We start from the raw sequence: 17,925 nt of genomic DNA, 5'->3' as shown, positions 1-17,925 counted from the left end.
GACGTAATTTCCACGGGAGCGACCCATGCGAGACGCCGTTGCCATGGCAACGGTAGGGGCACCCGGCTACGATTTGCCGGGGTTTACAGGAGCGGCTGGCGTGCCCGAGTCAGTTCCATGAGCCGACCAGACACAGAGGCTGAGGCTGCGACGCTGGAGACTGGTGAGACGTTCTATCTACATCACCTGCCGGACGCCTGCACGTAACCCATTGCTCTGGCCCACCTTCCCTTTACTTCACAGGCAATTTCCTCGCTTCCTCCGACCCCCCTTTCAAGTCCCCAGCTCCCTCCAATTGGTCTCTCACTTTGGAAAACTCCCTCCCCTCGGGCCTCCTCTTCAAAACCCCACCTCCTTACTCCCTTACCCCCACCCTCTTTTGCTTCAGGCCCACCTCCTCCAGGGCACCTTCCCAGGTCCCAAGCTGTAACTATCTCTGGTCCCTTTTCCCGTGGGTCTGTCTGCCTTTTTTAGGTTCACTCCCTGCTTTCCACAGTCCCACCCTTAAGTCCCACGGACCATTTCAAATCGGGGCTGCTGCTTCAGATGCCACCCCCTAACTCCCACAGGTACCTCCTTGCAGGCTACTTCCCTCCCTTCCCTGAGGCACTACTTGAATCCAGCCCTTTTTGCTTCCTCTCCTCCCTATACCCTCTTCCCTCCTTCCCAACTCCTGAATGCGGGCCAGCTCTGAGGTCTTGTCTGAAGTTCAGTTTCCTCATTTGTGAAATGGGGGCATGATAAAAAGAGATGCTCTCCCACATCTCCTTCCTGTCTCTCACTCTCACACACACACACCCCATAGCTGGTTTATGTCATTGTTATTAATGTAGAATAATAATGTTAGCTAGAATTTGTTGAACATTTACCATGAGCCAAACCCTTTGGCAAACACTACACGCATTACATCAATTATTTCTTATAGCAACTTATTTGCAGATGAGGACAGTGAAGTTCAGAGTTGGTGGAGAGGGAACCGAAACCCAGGCCATTCTTACTCCTCTACTAGTACAGTTACTTATTTCTTTGTCTTCACTCGGTTTCTTCAGTGTCCCCAGGGATCCAGGCAATTAGCAGTCCTGAGTCAGAGACTGACAACTGCCATATACCGTATTTCCCCATGTATAAGACGCACCCTTTTGCGAAAAATTTGGGGTCTAAAAACTGGGTGTGTTTTATACAGTGATTGTAGATTTTATTTTTTTTTTAGATTTTTATTGGGGAATTAGGGATGGGAACAGCGCTGGGGAATTGGGGGAAGGGGAACAGACAAGTTGCTGTCGATTTGCTCTTCAGTCTAGTTGTGGAGGACGTTACTTCACTGGCCCAAGTTGGCACCATCATTGCGCTCTTCCCGGGCGAGGCAGATCAGTCGCCGGCTTCTGGACGGCCGCTCACCTCGGCTGCTGGCCGCTCACGCTACACACGGCAGCCCAGCTCCAGATTGAGCTGTTGTGCAGCATCTTAGCTGTAGAGGGCAGTGTCACTGGCCCGCGTATGTGGGATCCGAATCGGGGCCCTCTGGCGTCCCAGGCCAGCTCTTAACCAATGCGCCACTCGGCAGGCCCGGTTGTAGATTGTTTTACTTGCATTTCCCGCTGAGGACAAGGCAATATATGAAGACAGTGATTCGTCATCAGACACAGATGAAGACTAGCTAATGGTCGGGAGTTTTGACAGTGATGAGGAGTTGTATGAATTTTATGATGAATAAAAGTTGAGTTCAATAACTTTATGTAATACATTTTTTTTTAAATTTTGGGCCCCAAAATTAAGGTGTGTCTTATACATGGGAGCGTCTTATACATGGGGGAAATACGGAACATGGTTTTAGAGTTTCCAAAGTGTTTTCTTGGTGGTGACCTTGAATCTCTGCGGGCACACTGGTGGGGAGGTAGGCGTAATCTTTACCAGAGGGGTAGGGCCCTAGGGCTCAGAGAGGGAAGAGGCTTGAATGTTGAATGGGAATGGAGGAAAGGCTCCCTCCCTTCTCTGTGAGTCAGAAGTCCACCTTGAGCTTGAGGGAACTGAGGAGAGGCAAAGTTAGCTGCCCTTCCTACCTCAGGGCAGTGTCAGCTCAATTAGCACCATCAGCTATGTGACCTCAGGAACTGTGTCAGATTGAGAGTTCCACTCAAGACCCAGGAATGAGAAAGCCTATATCAAATGCTCCTACACTTGACACACACCTAAGTGGTTCTCAAACCATGGTGATGTCTGCAAATCCCCAATGTTCAGAAGAATTGACCTAGGTAAACTTGGCTATTTTTCAATGTTGCAGTTTCCTCTTGTCTATTCTTGCTTCTTTGGTATTTGCTGGTGCTTACCAGAGCTGGAATCTAACAGGAGTTGGTATCTTAGATGGCCCCAGATGGCAGCTGTAGTTATTTAAGGGTGAACAGGTCAATGTTTCATGGTGTCTTCACAAGCAAGCTCCTGAGTTCCAGGGCCTCGTCCCAGGGTAGGGTGTCTTGCTTGCTTTATTTATTTTCATCCTCCCTTTACAGAAAGGAAAACCAGGATGTTTCAGTCTGTTTTTTCTGTTTGTTTCTGCCTCATTCCTTGAGGACATAAAATCTCATGGGTGGCAATATCTCATTAGAGACAGTCACCAAGGCAGCATATGTGTATGGGATATGGGCCTGTGCGTGTGTGTGTGTGTGTGTGTGTGTGTGTGTGTGTGTGTTGTGGGGTAGAGCTGACACAGCTAAGACTAGCCCCCTGAAGAGACCCTCAGACTTAGATGGTGGTTCCTCGTGGACAGCTCCGTGTGCCTTGCTCTGTCCCTAGTTTTTTGTTTTTTTTTTAAGATTTTTATTGGGGAATTGGGGGATAGGAACAGCGCTGGGGAATTGGGAGAAGGAGAACAGACAAGTTGCTGTCCTTTTGTTCTTCAGTCTAGTTGTGGAGGATGTTGCTTCACTGGCCCAAGTTGGCACCATCATTGCGCTCTTCCCGGACGAGGCAGATCAGTCGCTGGCTTCTGGACGGCCTCTCACGGTGGCTGCTGGTCACTCACGCTGGCTGCTGGCTACACAAGGTAGCCCATGGCAACCCGCTGCAGCAGGGGCTGCAGCCTACGCCGTCCCCGGCGATTCACGGCAGCCCAGCTCCAGGTTGAGCTGTTGTTTAGCATCTTAGTTGTAGAGGGCATTGTCTACACTGTGGGTTCCAAACCGGGGCCCTCTGGCGTCCCAAGCCAGCTCTTAACCAACGCGCCACTCGGCCGGCCTGCTCTGTCCCTATTCTTGACACAGTGCCCAGCATATAGTAGGTATTCAGTCACCGTTTGCAGAATGAACACACAGGATCTGACCCTCTACACCTGCACTATGCAATACAATAGCCACCAGCTCATGTGGTGGTACATTTGAAAATGGTGGCTGGTTCAAATTCAGATGTGCTGTAAGTGTCAAATGGACACTGGATTTTGAGACTTACGCAAAGAATAAAAAAAATTAAAAAAAAAACCTCCTTAATGATTTTATATTGATTTCATGTTGAAATGATAATATTTTTGGTTAAATAACCGAATATATTATTGGGTTAAATAAAATACATTATTAAAATTAATTTTGCTATTTTTTTGCTTTTTTAACATGGCTTGTAGAAAATTGAAAATCCCATATGTGGCTTCATTATACTTCTTTTGGACAGTGCTGCTCTAGAAGCAGCATGGCCTGAGTATAGAGCAGAGATGTTGGACTCAAGAACCCCAGCTCCCCGAGTGAACTTAGGCTGACCCCCTAGTTTTCCAGAGCCTCCGTTTCCTCATCTGTATAAAAAAGGAGGACTTGGGAAGTGGTACACAGTAGGTCCTGTGGTCAGCTAGCACAAGCATGCTATCTATGCTCAGGTTCAACGCAGGTGACCACACCTGCCTTTTCCCTCACCCCATTCATCCAGCCTAGAATACCTTCTCCTCCTGGGACAGCCTCCTCCCTGTCCCCCAGGAAGCTCTCCCTGAGTGACCACTCATTCACTTTTGCCTTCATCCATTCCCAGGGACTGAAGAGCTGTTTGGGGCCAGCCCTGCACTGGAGACAGGAAGCCAGGTACCTGGATGAGCCTCTGACCCTGAGCCTTAGGCTAGTCCGAGAGGTGGGCAGGCACTTGTGTAGACATCCAGCTCTATAGGCAGGTACGTGCACAGAGGTAAAAACAGGGTACAGCACTCTGGAGGCCAGAAAGGCCGGCTCAGACCTCGGGAACTATCCCTGGGTGCCTCTGAGCTTCCTAGCACCTGTGGGCCTCTTGGCCCGGGTGGCCAGGTGGTACCGCAGTGAACTCAAACAGTTCATGCACTGGCAAGGAGACAGACTGCCACCCACAAGTAATTACTCAAATAATGATTCAGTGCCAGTGTGGTGTGTGCTGGGATGGAAAAGAACAGGATACTCTGAGAATGTGTAACAGGGGACCTTACCTGGCCTGGGCACCTGAGGGAGGTGTCTAATCTAGAGGAAGTATAGGGAGGGGGCACACTCTGAGTGGTGAGAGCTGAGGTGGGGGCTGACCACCCAGGGCAAGCGCCTGGGGAAACAGTCCAGTCTTTATGTTGTAGAAAGCCATGCAGGAGTTCTATAGCAGGGGTAGGAGTTGCCTTTTTATATAATCACTCTGGTTGCCATGTATAGAGTGGGAGAGGTGGTGCTGGGTGGAGGGAAGCGGGTGACCCCTCCGGGAGGCTGTGGCAGTGGTCTGGGGAGATGGTGGAGTGTGGAGCAGTATTGATGGACAGAAGCGCTGGATTCTCAGTGTGGTTTGGACATAGGATTTACAGCACTTGGTACTTGGATGTGGAAGTAAAGGAAGGGGACTCAAGGAAGTGCCCAGGTGTGCTCAGTGGGGGTGCCATTTTCTGAGAGGAGAGAGATGGGTTAGAAATAGGTTGGAGGAAGAGAGGTTTCCTGGTCAGGCCTGGACTTACTGTGGGCCAGAGGGGCCATGGCCTAAATATTGCCCAAGAAGCCCTTGAATTGCAAGGAGGGGCTGTGGTACAAGGAAGTGCTTTCTGATGCTGAAAAACCCACAAAGGACTAGGGGCCCCTGCTGTAAAGTGGGAAGGGACCAGTGCTCAGCGTCCATAGGGCTGCCCAGCTCTGAAGAGACTGCTGGCTCTGACCCCAGGTGCCAGAAAATAGAACCCCTGAGGCATGCAGTGAGTCATAGGAGGGGCTGGAACTGTCACTTCTCCACCTTCAAGTCAAGGGCCATGGATGGTTCATCCAAATCACTGTCTTCAGATGTCCATAGACTCTGAAGCTGGACAAGAAACAGGCTGTGCGGACCACAGGGGGAAAGGGGAAGCATAGTGGCTCCAAAGATGACCTTTGCTGTCATTGCTGCTAATAATAATCACAATAATACTAGTTACTACTGCTAGAGAACTTTTACTGCTGCGTCACCCTGGACCCAGCACTTTACTTGTTGACACCTTTAAAGGCCTCACAACCACCCAGCCTGGTTGGGAACAAGGACCCCATCTTACAACTGAGGCAGCTGGGGCTCAGAGGGGTGCACTGACTTTCCTGAGGCCACAAAGCCAGGAAGGGCAGGGCTGGGGCTCGCTGGATCAATACCGTACTTCCCCATGTATAAGACGTACCCTTTTTCGAAAAATTTGGGGTCTAAAAACTGGGTGCGTCTTATACAGTGGTTGTAGATTTTTTTTACTTGCATTTCCCACTTGTTTTGCGCTTGTTTTTTTGCGCTCATTCAACCACTGTATAAGAAGCACCCAGTTTTTAGACCCCAAATTTTTCAAAAAAGGGTATGTCTTCTACATGAGGAAATACGGTATATAATGGGCCCCCTGTAGGTTAAATATCATTACAGATTTTTCAGGTTTTCCTCTCTTATACCTTAAGACTTGTCTCCCCGTCCCTCCTCCCCAAATCAATGTATTTTCAAATTTCTTTGTGCATTTTTTTCTTTTCTCCATTCAATTACTCAGTCATTCACTTGCCAATGAGCATGTACCATGAGCCAGGCCCCAGGCTGGCCACACTGGGCATACCACAGTGACTCATGTGAACTGAGGACCTGGCCTGGAGAGGGGAGGCTATTCCAGCCAAGCCATCAGGGCTGAAATGGGTTACCTAACCCAGCCTGAAGGGTGCTCAGGAAAAGTTTCCTGTAGGAGGTGATATCCAGGAACCCTGAAGGATAAGAGGAGTTAACCAGGTGATGGGAATTGGATGGGGGAAGCACAATTCACATAGAGGGGACAGATGGGAATAGATGCGGAAACCAGTGCCTGTGAATGAGCTGCTCTGCAGCTGACAGTGGTGGGAGTGGTGAGTATGGAGCAGAGAGAGGGGGAGACGAGAGGGAGTGGGGAGGGACACAGCCAGAGGAGGCCTTTTCTCCCAAGGGCCACAGGGAGTCCTGAGCGGTTGTTGACCAGTGTGAAGTGATCAGATAAGGTTTGGCCCAGATCTCTGGAGCTGAAGTAGATGAGATTGGGGCAGGCAGTTCTGTGGCCCAGCTGGAAGCTACTGCAGTGGTGTAGCCAAGAGATGACAGTGGTGTGGTATGGCCCAGCACTCCCAGACACGCTGTGTTACAGCCTTTCTTTCAGTTGTCAGTTGCCTGTTTAATGGTTTGCTCTGGGAGGGAAGGACAGTAGGTACCTTCTCATTCACAGATGTATTCACCCAGCAGGGGTCTGGCATACACAGGTGCTTGGAAATACTTGTGGAACAATGGAATCAGCAGTATAGGTGTTGGGTAGGGTGGGTGAGAGGGAGGCTGGCAAAGTCACCCACAACCAGCTTCCGAAGGGCCAGGTAATCTGGGGCCAATAAGCAGATTTCTCCCCAGGGTCTAAGATGCACTTGAGCCTAGGAGCATCTGGTCAAATAGGGGGTCTCAGGAAGCTTCCTCCCGCAGTGGCCACATGGCTCTGGCTAACAGGGCTTCTCTCTGCCCACCCTAGGAGCCGTGAGGATGGCTCACCTGCTAGGCAGCCAGGCCTGCATGGACAGCCTGCGCAAGGACCTCACCGACCTGCAGGGCACCATCGTAGATGTCTTTTCCCGTGCCGGACCCATGCGCTTTCTCTCCTGGAAGTTTCCTGACCGCGTGGCCTGTGACCTGGACATGGTGGCCTTGCTAGAGCACTATGACCACGTGCCAGGTGACCCTGAGTTCACACAGCTGTCCCATGCTGTGCTGTTGGAACTTGTCATCGACAGGTAAGGGCCTTGACCAAATCTGGTGACCCTGAGATGCTGGCACCCACCCCTTAAACCAGTAGTAGCCTTGGGATCCCCCTCCAGCAGTGGTGATGATATTGGTAACAATTATCACCTTTGACTCAGTACTTTTGGGGGCCAGGTCAGCTCAGGGCCCTCACAGTGATCTCACTTGATGTTGTGGACTATGCTATCCTATCCTATCTTATCCTATCCTCCTCAGGGAGATGCTGACCACCATATTGGTCTCTGTGGCACCCCAGCTCTTACCACTACCTCTCCGGCTGCTGCTAGCTGCCTCCTCAGGGTTTCTGTGTGTTGGAGATAGCACAGCTGCTGTTCAGAGTTTCTATCCCAGGTTCTTTTTCCTGGCGTCTTGTGGGCTGTGCTGTCCCCACTGTATGTCATGGGGCCAGACACCGGATGTGTTTTTCCAAATTCTGGCCCTGCTGGGAAGAGGCCAGTGGATTCTCCCACACCCCCACTGTTTCTACACTGTCATTAACGTTAACATGGTCATTAGTCTTCCACTTCCTGCAGATCTCAATTCAGGTTCCCTGTGCTCCAAAACTTTACACACTAATGAAGTCATGGGGGCCTGACAGACAGGGACCCCAGCAGCTTGGGGATGACCTGCTTGGGGGCAAAGAAGCCAGAGTAACCACTTAGAGGCCTGGAGGTGCCCTCAGTGTAAAAGCACCATTTGGAACCCGTGAGGGGCTGAACCTGTAAGCACAGAACACCCCTTCCTTCCTCCTGGCTTTGCACATGCTGTGGTTTTTGCTAGGAGTGCCCTGCCCACCTCTTCCTGGTCTGGCCAAGCCCCATTTATCTGTCAAGGCCCAGTTCACCCATCCCCCTTCTCTGAAGCTGTTGCTGACATGTATTCCCACCCCTTGCTGAACCCCTCTGCCCTCCTGTGACTGAGGTAGGTGGAGCCTCCCCTGGGATTCTATGTGTGTACATAACTCCTGGTAGAGACCACTGGGTCTGAGACCTAGAGCAGCCTGGGAACCCTGGAGGACAGGGCCATGGTCACCGGCTTAGGATATAGCATTTAGAGGAGGTGCTCAGTTCATGTCAGGGATGGAATTATATGCGTATGACTAAGGATGAAAGTAATGCAGGCAGCACAGCAGTCTCTCACTTTGAGGGTCTGCCTGTATGAATACAGAGAGTGCTCTGTCAAGGTCGTGCTTTGTCCTTTTCCACCCCCCAATGCTGCTCAGCACTGCAACAGGCACAGTTGTCCCCATTTACAGAGGAGGACACCATGGCCCAGAGAGGGGCAGGGCCTGGAGGTGGCTGACACCTCCTCCCCCAGGCCCTCTCTGCCTGAGACCCTCCCTGCATGTGAAACAAGAGAAGGTCACTTATCTGCCTGGTATGTTTTGTAAACACAGTATTTCTTCCATTAAAATAGCCTGGTTCCCATGCAAATACAAACTTACCTTTTTAACACTCCATTGCCTTAAAATTAGCCCCTGACTCTAATTTGGAACTCTGAGCTTAGGATAGAGATCTAGTGAAGAGTCACTCCACATTTCTGTTGCCATGGAAGCACCCTGCAGGAGAAGCCCCTGACTAGAATCAGGAAACTGCAGGGCACCCCTGCCCTGCACACTCACCCTGAGGCTGTGGACAGGCTCCTCCCCTTTTGGCTCTCAGCTCTGTCCTCTGTAAGGTGAAGGCTGTCAGCCACATGATGTTAGGCAGCCACTCATCCAGCACTTTCCAAGCACTCAGGATGCAACTGAGGCAGGGCCCAGCCTCCCAGAGCATCCTGGTCCACTGGGGAACAGTCAGGCAGAAGTGCTGTCACCCAGGAGGCCCAGAAGAGGCCCCCAAGCTCAGCCCTCAGGGAGGGCTTCCTGGAAGAAGTGGCTCTGGGGTTGGGTTTGAAGCTGGCCTGGCAGAGCATATTCTAAGGCGCTCCAAGTCCCTGATTCCTGTGCCAGTTCCCCAGAGCCATAGGCTCCCAGTTATGTGGCATGAGGGCACACTGGCACTGGGCTGTGTCCTAGCTGACCCTGCTGTTTCTGCCCGCAGGCTCCTGCTGCTACTTCAGAGCTGTGGGAGCTACTTGGAGAACTTTGGTTCGGAGCAGACAGTGCCCCCTGCCCGGGCTGCAGGAATCTGCATGTCTGTGGGGCTCACAGTACAGCGCTTCTGGAATAGTCTGCTGAAGCTGAGCATGCTCTACCAGCAGGCTTCCTGCCAGGTGGGTCATCTAACCCCCATTCCCCAGCTGTGGTCACCTTCACACCAGTCCACACTGCCCCAGCTTCTTAGCTCACCATGTGGGCACTGCATCCATTGCTGCCCAAAGGAGGGTATCGACTCTGGAGCCTCCTAATCAAGGCCCATGCAGCTTGGCAGTTAGCAACACGGGCCACGGCAGGCATGTCTGGGCTGCTGGGCTCTGCTCTTTACACTGTGGGACTTTGGAAAAATCCTACCTACTCTGAACCTCAGTATGTTCATCTGTACAGTGGGAGTAATGCCAGTCCCTACCTCTCAGGGCATTGTTAGGTAATAGTGTAAATATGAGCACCATTTGTTATGTGTTATCCCATAATCCTCACAACCACCTAGTGGGAAGGACCACTATCACCATGATGGAGAGCAGACTAAAACTGAGAGTGACTACAGTGACACGAGAAAAGGCAAGTCCACTAAGCAAAAGCCCAGTAACCGGCAACTGGGTCTGTCACTGTTACTTTCCCAGCCACGTATGTAACTGCACTGAGCTAGGGTCAGGGGGTGGGTTGGGACAGGGGCAGCAGAGAAGAGGCCTGGGCTTGGTAACTTGAGGCAGTGAAAAGAAAAGACAAGGTTTGCTCTCATTCATATGGGTGTTAGATAACATCTGAAGGTCTGAGCATTAGGAGAGGCTGTCACAGAAATCCCCAGGGAAGTGTTCACCTCCCAGGCCCATCTCCCTCACCTGCTTTCCCTTTCTTTTCCTGACCACAGAAAAGGGCAACCCAAGGGAAGACCCCCACCTCCAAGCCCACAGCCAAGGGCGAGCCATCCAGGAGCCCTGAATTTCTGACTGCCAAGTTCATCAAGCCCCGCTCCCCAATGCCAGGCTTGTCCCAGCCCTGCCAAGAGCTGGACAGCCTCCCCATCATAGTCTCCCTGCAGTCTCCAGCCAGGACCACTGAGGATACCAGGAGTACCCATTCCCAGACTGTGGAGACGGCCCTGGTGCCCTGTGATGCATGCACCAGTGTCCAGGGCAGCCTGCGGGAGGTAGGCAAGGTGGTCATTAGTCTGTGTCAGAGCCAGAACTTGCCCTCATCCTTGGACCAGTTCCAGCAGCTGGTGCAGGACAGCATGGGGCTCAGGCCACTGCCAGCTGCCGCTGTGGGCCACTGGGCAGCAGAGCAGAGCAAAGACCTGACGCGCCTCAGTAAGCATGTGGGGGCCCTCAATCAGCTCGTCGGGCCCCTCAGGGCCCAGCTGGAGGAGGCTGAGGGGCAGAAGGATTCACTGAGGAAGCAGGTGAGCGAGCTGGAGCAGACACTGCAGCAGGAGCAGGGGGAGCGACAGCGGCAGGCGGATGAGACCCAACAGCTCCTGGCCACATGGGAGCATGACAAGCAGCAGCTGCTCGCAGGTCTGTGTCCCAGAAGCCGGACCCTTAGTGCCCGGGACCCTGCTACAGCCTTAGTTTGGGCTCTCCCACAAGCAGATCCCACGACAGGGCTGCAGTACAAGTAGTCGGTGTGGAAGTAACCAGGACTGGGGAGTGGGCCAGAGACACAGGGAAAGGAAGGCAGCAAAAGAGGGTGCACTCATCGAACCATCCGGCAACTGGGGCTTAATCCAGTCGGGAACACTGGAGCCGGTGTAGAACACGTGCCTCAGAGTTATCTCCTTAGAGGGGTGAGAGCGCCGAGGGGCTCATCCACTCATTCCTGTCAGTCACTAAAGGTGACTCCTGGGGAAGATTGCTCCCCTGGCACCTCCAGCCAGTAAAATGGCCTCTTGGGCTTTGGTGAAAGCCGTTAGACAAAGAGATATAGCACTGGCACTAGAAGTCAGCCAGTGCCTGCTGATGTGAGGTCGGAGGGACTTGGGCAAGTCACTGACTGCCCTTTTGAGCCTCAGTCACTTCCATGGAGGACACTGAGGCCCAGAGAGATATACAGACATGGCAACCAGCCAATAGGAAGCAAGCAGGCTTCCTGACACCTCCCCAGAGTTCACCCGCAAACCACGTGGCCCCTCCACATGGTGATGGCTGTCACCACTGGGCAGGAAGGCCACCGGCCAGGCCCAAGGAAACCTCTGAAGGGACTCTCTCTCTTGGCTGCACAGAAACCAGTGACCTCAAGATGAAGGTGGCCACCCTGGAGAGGGAGCTGAAGCAGCAGCAGGAGACCACGAAGGCCGTGGGTGAGGAGCCCTGTCATACAGCCGCATGCCATGTGCCCTGTATTCAGTGGTACGGCAGGACAAGCACCCTCTGTCTCTGTGCCCTGGGCTTCCGGGGCAAAGACAAAGGGAACCACAAAGAGGGTGGGCAGCCATATTGTTGGGTAATGACCCAAGTTGGGCTACCACCTTCTATTTTCAGAACCCACCTTAGGCAGGGTTCAGAGCCCCATTTTGTGGCTGATGACACTGAGGCCCAGAGATGTGCTGTGACACCCTCCTCCCCACTCCGTCCCATCCTGGCTCAGAGGCAGTGCAGGGACTTGCATCCAGGGCTCCCCTGCCCTATCCCTTCCCATGACTGCTCCATCCTGCAGAGACAAAGGCCCAGCAGCTGCAAGAGGAGGCTGAGCGCAGGGCAGAGGCCGAGAGGCAGGTGCAGCAGCTAGAGGAGCAGGTGCAGCTGCTGGCTGGGCGGCTGGACGGGGCCAACCAACAGATCTGCTGGGCCAACACAGAGCTGGACAAGGAGAAGGCCCGCATTGACAGCATGGTCCGCCATCAGGAGGTGAGGTCGGGGGCCTTGCCAGCACCCTGGGCACCTGCAACGTAGGCTGCAGGGAGAGATGGGTCTGGTGGGAGGTGGGGTTTATCTGTGTAAGGCATCTGCTCCCCAACACACTCCCTGGTTTTGGTGTGATTCACCTTTATGGAGGTCTGAGTCCTCCTCTGATCCAGGAACTGGGGGAATGGTGACCCAGGGACAGATATGGCCAAAGGAAGCCTTGTTCTGAAGGAACCTGGCAAGGGCAAGCAGTTGTGCCACCACAACTTTTCTGCCGGATGGCTAAGAGAGGCAGGGAAAATGCTGCAGGGGTTCTGGAAGGGACAGTCACATCTGCCTATGGGAATCCAGGAAGGCTTCTGGGAGGAGGTGGCTTTTGAACTGGATGCCAATGGCTGGTGATTAGTCCATCAGCAAGAGGAGGGCTAGAAAGGGCAGAGGGCCCAGGATACAGCTGTGGTGGGCAGTGGAGCCTTGTAGGAGTCCCCAATGGCGTGGCTGAGGGAGCGAGTGACCTGTCACACCTGCCACCTAGAGAGGGGGCAGATCTAGGGGCTATCCTGGCTGGGCGGGGAGCCACGATTCCAGGTGGAAGCCCTCAGGGCCAGGCATGGCCCAGGATGGGAAAGCCTTTCAGCCCCACGCAGGTGCTTTTCTCAGTGCCCAGCAAATAGTCACAGTCGCCACACATCAGGTGGCTTCTGTAAGCCAGGCACTGGGCTCAGCCTCTGCAGTCCTCTTATTCTTCCTCCTCACCACTAGAGTAGGAGGCAGGTACTCTTGGATAAGGAAACTGAGACTCAGTGAGGTTAAGGAAATTGCCCAAGGCCACACAGCTAGCCAGAGGTGAACCCAGGACCCAGAGATGGCCTGGGTTGGTTCTTTTTGCTTCACACTCTGTGGGTGTCAGGAAATGTGGGTTCCAAGTGACATGGGCTGATGGGACTCTGGAGACCTAAGGGGTAGAAGAAAATTACATTTCTTAGAATTCCTCTCTGAGTGGAGAAGTGGGAATGAGGCCGATAGTCAGCCAACTGCTTTCTAAGGGGGCAGAACCTGCAAGCTGGGGAGCCTTGACTTGACCAGGACGGGGGGTGTGTCTCCCTGCTGCCATCTTCCCTCTGCCCCTTGCCTTCCACGTGTATACATAGCCTCCCCCCACACAGACAGATGCAGCACAACAGGGAGGGTTTGGGGGTGGGATCACAGATACTATAGCCTCCTTAGTCCCACGTGGCTAGGCCTAGCCCTGTGGGCCTCATGGCCTCCCTGCTTGCCCATCCCGGCTCAGTCCCTGCAGGCCAAACAGCGAGCCCTGCTACAGCAGCTGGACAGCCTGGACCAGGAGCGCGAGGAGCTTCGGGGCAGTCTGGACGAGGCCGAGGCCCAGCGGGCCCATGTGGAGGAGCAGCTGCAGAGTGTGCAGAGTGAGAGGGAGCAGGGGCAGTGCCAGCTCCGGGCCCAGCAGGTAGGAGTGGGCAGCGGGAGGGTGTAAGGGAGACTTCCTTTTCACCAGAGGAGCCTCCAGCCGGCTGAGTGCCTGTGGGCCTGTCCCATGTCTGAGGAGTGGAGAGGGTGGGTGTCTTTAGGGAAGACAGGAGCTGTTCTGTGGGCCAGGTCTGAGCCTCCCTCTGTCCCAGGAGCTGCTGCAGAGCCTGCAGGGGGAGAAGCAAGGCCTGGAGCAGGCGATGACAGATCTGCAGTTGACCATCTCGGAGCTGGAACTGGAGCTCGTGGAGCTGAAGGAGCAGGAGCGGCTGCTGGTGACCTTCCCAGACCTGCATAGACCTGTCGAGGCCCAGGTCCAAAGTAAGGGCCCTGGGTTGGTACACAGGGCACACCGGGGCCTGGGGCAGGCAGGACACTGGGGTCTGCAGCTCCCCAGCCTGCAGTGAGGGTGGTAGAGCCAGGACGGTCAGCAGTTTGGCCCCTACAGAGTCCCCACGACGTGCAGGTGCTTCCAGTGTTATCTACTCCTCTGTGTAGATGGGAACATGGAAACCCAGAGGTGAGGTGACTGCGCACAGTCACACAGCTGAATCCAGACACAGGTCTGGCTGCCTCTGTAGCTTGTGCTCATCACCACGTCACATGCCAGTTCTTGCTCAGCTTCCCTGTGTCCCCTGCCCTGGCATCTCCCCAAACCATACCATGTGGCCAGTTCTAGGGGCACAGCCCCAACTGTCTGGTGTCCTGGACCTCATGGCACTGGAGTGCTAGGGACCAGTCTTGACAGAGGACTGGATGCCAAGCCACCTAGGTTCTCATCTCAGCCCTTCCAGCCCTCTAAAGCACTAATCCATTCGCAGAGCCATAGGGAAGATCCCCTGCAATGTAACTGGTCATGATAAGTCATCATCCCTGAGTGCTGACTATGTGCCAGGCCCTCCTGTGGCCCTCTCAGCTGCCCTGCCAGGCAGGTAGCAGCCTCTTTTTACAAACCAGGAAACAGAATCAGAGAGGGCAGGAAGGAAGCATCCATCCCCCGAGTGGTGAGAAAGAACGTCCTTGCTGTATTCCTGACTCATACCCAAGAGTGGCAGTGGTACTGGCCAACTCGCTGTCTCTCTGGCCCTCCAAAAGCAGGTGGCCTTGGAAGAGATTCACTCTTTTGTCTAAGTCTTCACTGAGCTCTAAGTCCCACCCAACTCTCAAATTCTCTAATGCTGTGGTCACCTTCCAGCAGGTAGGGGGACTGGGAGTGGGGACAGGGCCTCAGGAGAAGGAAGATGAGATGCGAGGCCCAGTGAGGCCCCATGCACTGACCCTGCCCAGCTGCCCTGTGTGTGCTGGGCCATCAACCCAAAGTACACCCCAGCTGGCATGCCTGCCCCCAGAGGTCCTGTCCTGTTGAGCACAAGAGGCAGGCCTGGTGCGGTGAGGTGCCAAATAGTGTGTCCCCACAGCCTCCGGCAATGTCACGGATGACATGGAGAGGCAGGTGCAGGCCAACAACATCCGCATCCGGGTCCTGCAGGAGGAGAATGGGCGGCTCCAGTCGATGTTGTCCAAAATTCGGGAGGCAGCCCAGCAGGGGGGCCTCAAGGTGGGCAGCCTGGCTCCCTCCCTGAGTGGCTAGCCCTTGGGGACTTGGAGGAGGCTCCTGACCCAGCAGAGGTCTTCAGACCCCACCCCGGGAACCTGTTGAGAGCCTCGTGGGATGTGGCTTTAGGCTGAGCTGTTGTGAAACATCTTCCACATTAAGAGGGCATGAGGATGTTACAGTGCCTTTCTAGCTCCAACCTGCCCCCCCCACACACACCCCTCACCCCCTCTGGCCCTTTGTACTTTCATTCCAAGTGCAACCAGAAGCCTTGTCAGAAAGCAAACCTTCCCACACTTACTGCAGCTGAGGCTGCCCTCGAAGGCTTCCCAAACCCTGCCCCTCAGAAGAAGGGGCCATTGGTACAGTTTAGGCCCTCCCTGCCCCTCCTTGGCTATTATACCCTCTCTGAACAGTGGGAAGGGGACTCCTGGGCCTTTCTGAACTTGGCTTTCTTTGTAGCTGATCCCGCAGGACCAGCTCTGGGCCCTTCCCAGCCAGGGAATCCAGGGAGCAGTGCCCCCAGCCCAGGCCCAGAGAGCATCCCCAGGGTAAGTGAGGCTTTGCCAGAAGTGGGGCAGACAGGGGCTGGACTGGTTCCCCTCGCTCTTATATCTGGTCTTCCCTCAGGCCTCTGGGTAGGCAGCACCTACCTGGCAGCAGGATGGCCAGTGCAGGCAGGACCCTGCCTGGCCAGCCCCGGGCATCCCCACCTCAGCAGCCCTGTGGCCGGATCAGCAAGTCCTCCCTAGAGGATGTGACCCACGCGACTGCCTGTGCCCAGAACCCCATCCGGGCTTTGGCTAGGCTGAGGAGAAGACTGTCACCAAGCCAGGGCCCGGCCGGCCCTATGCACCAGCCCCACGGGCGGCCCATGTAGCCTATAGTGGGATGTGGCTGGAGGGCAGGTGGCTGGCAACCCACCCAATGTAATAAAGCCCTGGCCATCTACCCACAGCGACCTTGGCCTCAGCACTGAGCCAGGGACAGAGTCCTTCCTTCCCTATCCTGGGCAGGGACCACCGAGTCCCCAGCCATGCAGGCCATACACCAGCAGAGGCCTGGCACCTGGTGGATCCTCAGTAAACGGGAGCTTCCTGACAGGGGCAATGGGAACAGAGGGCACACCGAGGACAGAAAGCAGCTTCTAACACCTGGGCCAGGTGAAAGGCAGTCTTTCAATCCCCATGGCAGGGCCAAAGGGTAGCATGGACTCAGTGACCCCCCCCCCCACCAATAAAGGGCAATGTCAATGTAGGGGGTGTGCAGCGGAAGGAGGGCAGCTCAAGGTGGGCCCAGTGAGGATATCTAAGGCAAGAAAGGAGTCAGAGACTGGGGTTCTGGCTCTGGGCTCTTGGAGACAGGCAGAGACAGCAATGCCGTCCCCAGCCCCGGGTCCAAACCTGGGGCCTCCCACCCTGGCTCTGAACCTGGGGATGGGGACATGAAGGACCCAAAAAGGCAGCTTTCCTTTCCCTGAGGAACTCTTCACTTTCAGGAAATGTGAGTCACAAAGGATTTCTCTAAATCCAGGTCAGATCCCCAGGAGGCCACTGAAGGCAGGGCAAGGCCTCACCCAACCAGAGGGTGGGACGCCCCAGCCAGCCTTGGCTTCCCCAGGCCTATTCCTTGGGGCCCAGGCCCTGATGCCACCAGCCACACCAGACCCATAGCAGTCCAGTTATCCTCACAAGGCTCCAGCTTGCCCTGAGTCACCTTGTCTGTGAGGGACGGGCCCTAAGACCTTGCTGAGGACTTCTCAGGGTGGGCGCTCCTAGCTTCCCATGACATTTTATCCTGGTGAGGCCAGCAGGTAGTGTGTCCCAGTTTAGAGAGAAGGGTCAAGAGGGGCCAGGTATCAGCTGAACTGGCATGGCCAGGGTCTGCCCAACTCTTGCTCCTGTGGAGCCCAGAGTTTCCTGAGGAAGGCTGGGATGCGCTGGCCCCGCCCCTCTCAGGTGAGAGCCAGCCGTGAGGCTGGGGTTCCCTGAGGCAGGAGGCCTGGGCCCAAGTGCAGGAGAAGGACCCATCACAGCTCAGCTCCTCTCTGCATCCATTCATTAGTTCATAGTTAGGTCAGAAGTCCAGGCCCCGTGTGGCTGGATTCTCTGCTCGGGGTCTTAGAAGGCTGAAATCAAAGTATCTGCCAGGTTGCATTTTGTTCTGATGGCTCTGGGGAAGAACCCAGGCTCATTTGGTTGTTGGCAGGATTCTGATTCTTGCTGCTGTAGGTTGAGGTCTGTATCCTTGCTGGTCACTCTTAGTTCTTAGAGACTGTCCGCCTTCCTTACCACCTCCATCTTTAAGTCAGCAACAAAGAATTTCTCATGTGGCTAGGTTAGGTCCACCTGGATACTTTTCTCTCTCAAAGTCCACTGTGCCATATAATATAACCTAATCACGGGAGTCAAATCCATTAGAGTCACAGTTCCAGTATTATACAAGGCATGTTTATGGGGTCTGGGGGAAATCTTGGGGGTCGTTGTAGAATCCACTTCCCACAGGCAGTAGAGACCAAGGTGACTTTTTTGTTGTTTTTGTTTAAAGATTTTTGGGGGGAATTGGGGAAGGGGAACAGCCAAGTTGTTGTCCTTTAATCTTAGTTGTGGAGGGCTCAGCTAGCTCAGCTCCAAGTCCAGTTGCCATCCGGCTGCCTGTTGGCAGCTTCCGGCCCATTCAGCTCAAGGTGCCGTGTTCAATCTTAGTTGCGGATGGGCGAGCCAGCTGCAGCTCAG

General features: G+C 54.4%; 1 protein-coding gene across 1 annotated transcript; it reads left to right on the top strand.

Moving 5' to 3' along the window:
• The first annotated feature begins 83 nt into the window (after positions 1 to 83).
• Positions 84 to 17,776, top strand: CCDC157 (coiled-coil domain containing 157). Its single transcript, XM_019643199.1, is given in 12 exon segments — positions 84 to 163; positions 6,941 to 7,199; positions 9,249 to 9,420; positions 10,176 to 10,821; positions 11,526 to 11,603; positions 11,960 to 12,150; positions 13,439 to 13,615; positions 13,788 to 13,969; positions 15,009 to 15,045; positions 15,047 to 15,193; positions 15,653 to 15,741; positions 15,821 to 17,776. Coding segments are annotated over 12 exon segments (2,274 nt in total). The 5' UTR covers positions 84 to 117; the 3' UTR covers positions 16,071 to 17,776.
• The last annotated feature ends 149 nt before the right edge of the window (positions 17,777 to 17,925 follow it).

Source organism: Hipposideros armiger, unplaced genomic scaffold (genome assembly GCF_001890085.2).
Source record: "Hipposideros armiger isolate ML-2016 unplaced genomic scaffold, ASM189008v1 scaffold_75, whole genome shotgun sequence".
NCBI lineage: Eukaryota > Metazoa > Chordata > Mammalia > Chiroptera > Hipposideridae > Hipposideros > Hipposideros armiger.
This window is presented reverse-complemented; position numbering and strand designations above follow the sequence as displayed.